Here is an 8,497-nt window from a genome sequence, read left to right on the forward strand (position 1 = left end):
GTGTGTGAAGCACTTCTGTCTAAATATCGGTACAAATGAATTTCTTTATATTAGTGAAAATTTGAAAGTATGGACTATTAGAAGTGCGAGTGCGTTTTTGGTAGAAGCAATTGAGTTAGACTCGAAATTCAATCGTGTGGTAGTTTGGGGTCAGAAACAAATACCACATGAACTTATATTTCCATCAAGGGATATTATACGAGGTTCGTATAATACGTAGCCTATAGGCTTAATCTTTTACAGTTAAAAATGACTTTACTTTACAAATACGAATTTTTCGTTTTGATTATTACGAAAGTCACGGCTTCGGCGGTCTATGATGACTGTTTGGTTGTGGCAGGAGCTTACAAGTGCCAAACAACAGGACTTACTGAAATTCCTTCGGAATTATATAACGAAAATCTGAAAACTCTCGACTTGAGTGACAATGAAATCAGCAGTCTCAAATCGTTGACTCTTTTTCGGTAAGTGTCTGATCCATAAACTTCATACGTGGTTGTAACATTGTCTAAATTTGATTGAATGGATGAATTAGCAAAGTAAACTCGAGCAATTCGGAAACTTATGAATTTATATCAATATATGTAAATTAGTCTGTATCAAACTTCTTGCTGTGCTAAGTTGATCACCAGATGCAGAAGATCGCTGGCGTTCGGGGTGCTGAAAATATTTCTGATCCGGTTCGAACTACCAAGTTCTTACACTCTGGGTCATATGTAGGCTACGTTTGAGGCCGCAAGGTAGATTACCAGTGATATCATTCAAGTTGACACTAGCTACTAGGCTAAGCCAATGCATCCATGAACAAATTACTTGATTTTTTTGTTATTAGATAATAATTATATATAAATATATACTGTATATCTTTTCACCCTAAGACCAGTGACACGTTTCAAAGCACGAACGTCATCTAGTATATATATTTGAATGAATTTTGTTAATATATTTTTTTGAAGTGATTCTTTCTTCTGTTTTAATGTTGTACCCCATTTTCAAACAGTGTTCGCTCATAAGTCTGGGGTGTGAACAAGCCTTTAGATAGCAGTGCAATTTGTATAATAGACAATTTGTATCACGCAACAGTGAAACTATTGTTCTATGTTTCAGAAATCTCAGTTCCTTTCGGGAGTTGATATTTCGCATGAATCGAATCGAAAACTCTTCCTTGCTTTTCTTTCTTGGATTTAATCAACTGAAAAAATTGGATTTGTCGCAAAATAATATGTCTGGATATGTTTCAAAGTCATACTTCAGTGATTTAATTTCGTTGGATTCTTTATCGCTTGCTTATAACAAAATAAACTGTTTAGAGGTGAGATTACTACATTTTTACCAAATCGAGTGCAATTAAGTACTTGCTTTCCTATAATGGCAATTCCCTTCTATAACACCAACCATTCAAAGTAAAAGGAATTTGTGTTCGGTTTAAAATCGTGTACGTTTGAAGGTACTCCCTCAATGTGTGTACCGGGTTAGGGTTAGGGCATAATTGTATTCCGATTTTTCCTGATTTTAGTTCTATTACGAGCTTGGGGACTGTTAGCCAAGTAAATATACCCCACGCCCATAAGTTTCAGTCCCTTTACACAACTTGATGTAATGTACGAACGAAATTAGTTACCTCCACATTGGTATCCACACTTCTGGAGCGCCCGTTTGAATATACCACAATTTACTCTTATTTAGGAATACAGTTTGGCTTCTCTAGGATTTTTGACAGAATTGGACATAAGCTACAATGACGTTGCAAAATTTGTCAGTTTCCGTTCTACAAACTCATTATTTCCTTCTCCACAACAATGTGTTTTTCGACAAGAACTTTGTCGTTTACGTTCATTGATTGTTCTGAGAATATCGGGAAATAATATATCTGATGCATTTTCTGGTATGTATTGAAAGCTGTCAAGATAATGATGTTGCAACATTCCATTGCGTTTCTCGAAGCTGTAGTTTTAATTAGTAGATTACTTCGCACTTATGATTCTTCAAGTTTTATTGCATTTAATTAAACCTTGTCGTCTTTTTACTGCTGTTGTTGAGTAACTTGAGAGAATCGTGGATTTTACCTTTTTTCCGAACTAACAGGAGCATTACATCGAATAATTTCTTAGCTTAAATTTAAAATGTTCTTTTCTTAAAGTTTGGTATTTACTGAAAATATCTTTCATTGCCAATATTTTTATGATTATTTTATCATTAGGTATGTACCAAAACTCGTTTGACACATCTCCACATCCCGGTGGGTTTTTCTCCTGCTTGGCACAACTGACACATTTGCAAGCTTCCAATTGTGGCATAACCAGCATACATCGACAAACGTTTCACGGCTTACGCCATTTAGCGAATTTGGATCTTTCCGAGAACTTTATCAAGATTTGGGATACAAGAACACTTGCAGGATCCAAGTCCCTTGTCTTCATCGATCTCGGAAGCAATATGCTCGAGCACCTTCCTGAAAATTCTTTTGCAGGTTTGTCGCAAGGTGGTGTTAGGGAGCAATGATTTAGAACCGATTCGTGTTTTACGACTCTAAAGCAGAGGTTCTCAACCGCCGGTCCGCGACAACCTTGCTGCCGGTCCACCAAATATATTCCAATATAAATATATTAATGGCAAAATACAGAGTACTGACTTCATGTCCATTAATTTTATGATTTTTTAACTCTTATTGATTCGTGGTACCGGTATTCTTCTAACAAGCAAACTTGGTGAGAGGTCCTCTGCCCATTTAAGCCCTCAACGGCTGGATGTTTGTTAAGTCTATGATCTCATAACGGCGTCTAACGTCTTAGCGGATGAGTTTAATAGCACATCAACTTGCATGACATTAAAATCACGTATTTATTCAATGTAATATCGACACATAAATATTAGAGCATCTAGGGCAGTGCTTCCCAACCTTTTTTATATCGCGGCACACATATCACAAAACACGAACATTTTCTACTCATAAAGAGTGCGATAGTCGAACGCGAACAAATGGTTAATAGTTACCGATATTACAACTGTTTACTTACATTAATGTAAACGTGAGCGACTTCGGAGCACCTCACATTGTTGTAAACGTTGCGCGACCGCACGGGTAATACGTCGCCTTCAAACGTGCCGCCGATCACGCGCTTGGGTTTTGCTCGTCGTTCCACGTTACGCCCTTATTATTATTACATGTATTGTCAATTTTTCACAACATTTTTGTTACAATTCAATAAGTTTCTCCCATTTCCAAGATCATTCAATAGTGTTATTGTCGGTACTTGCGAGAGAAATGAAAGAGGCAGATAAACTGTATTTCATTACAACAATTAATTATTATCGCTAAAAACACTTAATAGGTTTAAAGTTGTTATAAACAATTTTCACCGCTGGACGTATCTTTTCACGTTATGAATTTCGTGCAAGGCCCGGGCATAATTTGATGGCAAAGATCATAGCATTTACTATTTCGAAACGCTTATTCGACTTTTCAGACTGCAGAAACTACACGAAAATAATAACCGTTTTTGTGCTCGAGATGTGAAATAATCGTCGATTCCACCACGCTGCAATTTATCAAATCTATGAAGGTTTTATTGAGTTTCATTGCATCAGTGTTTGGACTACCACGCGTTTCGCCAAATTGCTGGCGTGATTACAGATCGGGTGGGCAAAATAGTATATTTCCATCGAATCGAATAATTTTAACGAATTGTCGAATATCGGGTTGAATTCGGGATTTTATTCCGATGTTTATCTTTTTGGATCAACTTCGATCTTTTTGTCACCGTTTGTAAATTAACTGTCTTAATTTTGAGCAGAAAATATTATCATTTCTGACGCCGGTATGCGGATATTTTTAAAGACGATAGTTGACCTTCTGATTTTACTTTTCTATTGTGGCTGTTTTATTTTCGTATTAAATAGTGAATAAAAACCCTGCAAAGTCATTGCGTGAATCTTGAATGCTATTTTGAGTTCAAATTATGATTAAATAGGTCGGCAATAATGACAATTCTACTAGCCAAATAATAATTCCTTGGTAAAATTCCGCACAATAATTCCACTTAGTCTGACTGACTCAAACTGTAAGCGCAAATGGCTTTTTTTTTCAAAATAAGTATCAAAAAAAATGGTATAACCTACAATTTGTGAGAATATCTATATATGGATAACAAAGACATAAAATCCCAGGATTTTTCGGAAACAATTGCGGGATCGGGATTGAAAAAAACAATCCAAACCCGGGATTTCCCGGGGTCCCAACCCTACATAGTACGATACCTGATTGAAAAATTCTCAGTTCGCACGTTCCGTAATTTGACAGTAGGCCTATAATTTAGCGAGGTTTTATAGTAAAATGGAGGCAAACAAACAGCAAAATATTATTCAGTTCAAACAGCTCTACTTCGCCTTGCAGAAACTTCATTAGAACAGCGTTTAATATTAAAAATACAGCAGCAAATTTCTCATTAAATTGAATTGTCTTCTTTTGCACCGCCTACTTTTGTCCTAATTGCATTCCTTTGATTATGTTTTGTGTTCATGACATTTTTGGTGAATTTTGAAGGTCCGCCGGTCCGCAAAAATTATTTTTAAATTTTACCGGTCTGCGAACTGAAAAAGGTTGAGAACCACTGTTCTAGAGAACAATAGTTTTGAGCATTCAAACTATGCATATAAAAATCGTATGATACGTCTTATATTCAGAATAGTTGTTCATAGCAAGGTAACACTTTCCCTACTTTGCTACCACCTTGTATTATATTACTGTATTATGTTGAAAAATTAAAATAGCCAGGTTCTTCTACGCAATTTGCTAATAATGGGATCGGTATTTATTGGCTGTTTTTATGTGTGTTTCTGTCTATGCGCTTCCATTGTAACATTAACATTTATTAAGATTCTCAACATCTTGCCTACATGAGTCTGAGAAATAACGAATTACAAACAGTTAGAGTCGGATGGCTAGAAAATTCAGCAGAATACAAACTTCTTAATCAGGTGAGAGCTAACTAACAAAACACCAGCAACATATGCTTACATAAAAACTAACACATAGCAGTTTGCATGGTATTGATTTTTGATGTGGGAATGAATTGAACTAAACGAGCATGTATTTCTTACATGGAATATTTTTGCTATTGGTTTTTCAGTGAATCTTTTATTTTTCAGGAATCAAAATCTGACGTTGAGGTCAATTCTCAGACATGGCTGAAAATGCTTTTTCGCGCTCGTAGACATTGGATTGATTGGAGTGGTAATCCATGGACATGTGATTGTGAAATAATACCTTTTCTAAATTGGCTTTACATTAAACCACACCTGGAGCTGTTTCAGGCCTTATCTGGATATCATGATATTATCTGTTACAAACCTCGGCATATGCGGGGTAATAACATCTTGGAGGGGTATTTCACTGGTCCGGCTAACTCTGCAGCCTTACATAAGTTGCAAAATGTATGCGAAACTAAAAATCCAATTACATCGGATTATGAAATCCACGCGATTACATCCGATACCGTAACTGAAACGAGTACCGGTAACGAAACTAAAATAGCATCTTCAATTGTTTCCTTCACTGCCGTTACAAAAGGATATACTGACCGGATAACCGATTATACAGTTGGCACAGATACTACACCGACCACGGAAATAAGTAAGCTGCACGTGAGTAACCTGACAATAACATCAAGAGAAAATATCAATCAAACCATAACGTCAAATCAGTTCGAAAATGCTACATCGAGAGCGGCGAATACACGCAACGATAATTCTCCACCATGGTCGCTAAAGAGCAATGAAACACTTGTTGGTACAGCGATCATTTCGACGGACCAAGCAAAATCCTTTTCTGACAATAAAAGTGAAGTCTTGGAGTGGCCAAGGTGGATGATTGTTGTATTTGTAACAGCAGATCTTATATTATTTGCAGCAGCAGTATTGATATTCAAAAGGTGCTGCCTTGACGGAAATACACGAAAAATCTCCCCATTTCCAAGGTCGAGTTCAACAAGAATTTACATGGGCGAAAACGATACGCTTGATTTTTAAACACTGAGGTAAATCAGGCTAAACAAGCAAGTCCAAATTTAGCTCTTTGCAGCTCCGTACGTCGAAGGTGGCCCGTGTAGATTTTCTTCAAAACGAAACGCTTATGGGTCACCGGCTACAAACAAAACTCTTCCAGAAAACTCGATTACTTCATGAATGTCATAGGACAGTCTTTCACCCGTGGTAACTCACGCGTTGTCTGAAGTAAGACTGCTGTCGCCAGTATGGTTGTAGTTTACTCATCCATGCAATAAGGAGTATGGAGTTGGAAAACGTTGTTTTCTAAAACGTTGTTTTCTAACTCCAGATCAGAAAACTATCACTATATAAAATGTTTGGTTTTTTCAATGGGCTAAATGAGGTAAGGCATAATATATATTAGGTATATTTAGAAAACCTATAAGATTTTGTGTGGAATAGTTTTGTTTGTTATTGACTTATGTTGAAACTTTTAGCATAAATATGTTCTATCTACGTATAATTTCAAAAAATAATGGATTTCCCATAACAAAAATTATTATTTTGTGTGTGTGTGTTGCTTTGAATAATCATGAAAAGGCAAGCAAAATAATAATGCATTGCAGAATTTGTGTTTGCTAAAATTGTATTGTTGTTGCCTGCGGTTTCTACTGTCTGGCTGTGATAAAATCTCTCTTACGGGCATTTCAAAAAACGAAGCATTTATGTCAATGCTGTACTTTCCTACATAAATATGGGATCACGTTAGTGGCATGAGATTTCAATAAACCAATGTAAAATTGTGAAACCGTGCGTTTTTTGTTGGTTTTGTTTTTTGCTGTTTTTAATTAATTTTCCCGCCAAAAACATTTCTCTATACTGCACAACGTTCGAGAGGATCGGATGACTACTCGTCAAGTTTATTTTGTCAATTTATGTTATATTTCCAGACAGGTTGCGACGTGGCCAGGTTACTTTTGTCTGTACCGATCTACCTAGGTGAAAATGACTCATAATATAGTCTGGTTTACGGTTCTTGAGTTTGGTTTTTCTTAGCAGGCGAAATCTCGCTCCCAAACAAAGTGGAAAAATACTGTGTTACTCATCTTTGTAGTAAATGTTTTCAATCTGAAGCCTGGAGCTTGCATTTCCAAATTCACTCAAGCAGAAAGTAGTCGGGATTTTTCGCGTAAAAATGGGTTCCGAACAAATTTCTGCTCTCTCATTGTGGTGTATGTAGTATATCGGGATAAATCTAAAATTATCTTATGCGGTTAGTAGCTTATATAAAACCTTACCATAGTTTGATAAGTAATGCACGTTTTACAAACGCACAAAGGTGTTCAAGCGCTATCGCGAATTTCAAGGAGCCTGCAAAAAGGCTTAAAGTGCTCATGGATCACCGAAGATTTTCGTCATTTTACGAAAAATAATTGGAAATAGAACGCTTTTCCACGAGATCAATTTTTAATAAATACCCATCGATTTTAGGAATTCCAACCAATCCTACTAAGATTCCTACTAACTTTAGCTTTTTTTAGTTTGATGTTTTATTTCCAAATTCAGAATAATAGTATGATAAGCCGCTTCATATATTTTCGTGTGGCCATGAAATATTTAACTTTGTGTTAGTGATATACTGTGCTTTTTTCAACATTGTTTATATTTTCTATTATAGGCTAGGGCCATTGCGTTTAATTCAGTTAGAGAATGCGACTTGTTTTGTTACGGATCTTACCTTGAAGCTTTAAAAAATTTTAATCCTTACAAACTCGTCGTATCAGACGGTAAGGATAATAAATCTTGTCGAGCGTTTTCCAATCTGAGAGAATCTAGTGTAAAAGTTATTGCAGACTGATTTCTCTATTTTGTACAAAAACATGAGACTTTACGTGATAAAAACTATTTTCTGAGTCACGTGAATATATTGGCGGGAACTCGTGTTGCCTTTTTATTCGCATCGCATCAATCAGTATGAAGACGACGATATTTTATGCAAGACACCGATTATCCATTATCTTCAGTGGTTCATATAGAAGCGATTTGACGCGTATCAAACCGCATCGCGGGCTACCTGTCACGGGTGATTCACACTTTTGGAACCGCATGAAATAATCTCTTATCCAAAGCTATTAAAATACCGAAGACTGATAACGACTCGTAAAATTTGGTAAATATGGTCCTGGCCCCATCGTGAAACAAGGTTTAGTTCCAAGTATTACCAAATGTTAATGCTTAACAGAAAGTACTTACAAATATGTTTCGCATGAACAAGTTTGTTCATATGATAATGATAATCCTTAAATTTCACTTCGTATATGGGTGATTACACACGCGTGATACTGTTTACAGCAACATACAAAGTAAATAAAAAATATTTTCGATGAATGACCTAAGTTCCACTAATCTTATTGAGTTAGTGCTAAAAATAACTTCTAACCAGAATCTTGTATAGTTGATCTTGAAATCGATGTAGCGTGGAACATCAATAGCTGCATTTTCCACATAATGA

The 8,497-nt window shown here is 36.1% G+C and overlaps 1 protein-coding gene across 1 annotated transcript; it reads left to right on the plus strand.

The window, feature by feature from the left end:
• Positions 1 to 8,163, plus strand: LOC120331795 (uncharacterized). The gene is made up of 6 exons (XM_039398946.2): positions 1 to 464; positions 1,108 to 1,312; positions 1,687 to 1,885; positions 2,201 to 2,470; positions 4,877 to 4,977; positions 5,149 to 8,163. Exons 1-6 carry the CDS (start codon positions 250 to 252, stop codon positions 6,025 to 6,027), a joined length of 1,869 nt encoding a protein of 622 aa, XP_039254880.1. The 5' UTR covers positions 1 to 249; the 3' UTR covers positions 6,028 to 8,163.
• The last annotated feature ends 334 nt before the right edge of the window (positions 8,164 to 8,497 follow it).

Source organism: Styela clava, chromosome 6 (assembly GCF_964204865.1).
Source record: "Styela clava chromosome 6, kaStyClav1.hap1.2, whole genome shotgun sequence".
Taxonomy (NCBI): Eukaryota; Metazoa; Chordata; class Ascidiacea; order Stolidobranchia; family Styelidae; genus Styela; species Styela clava.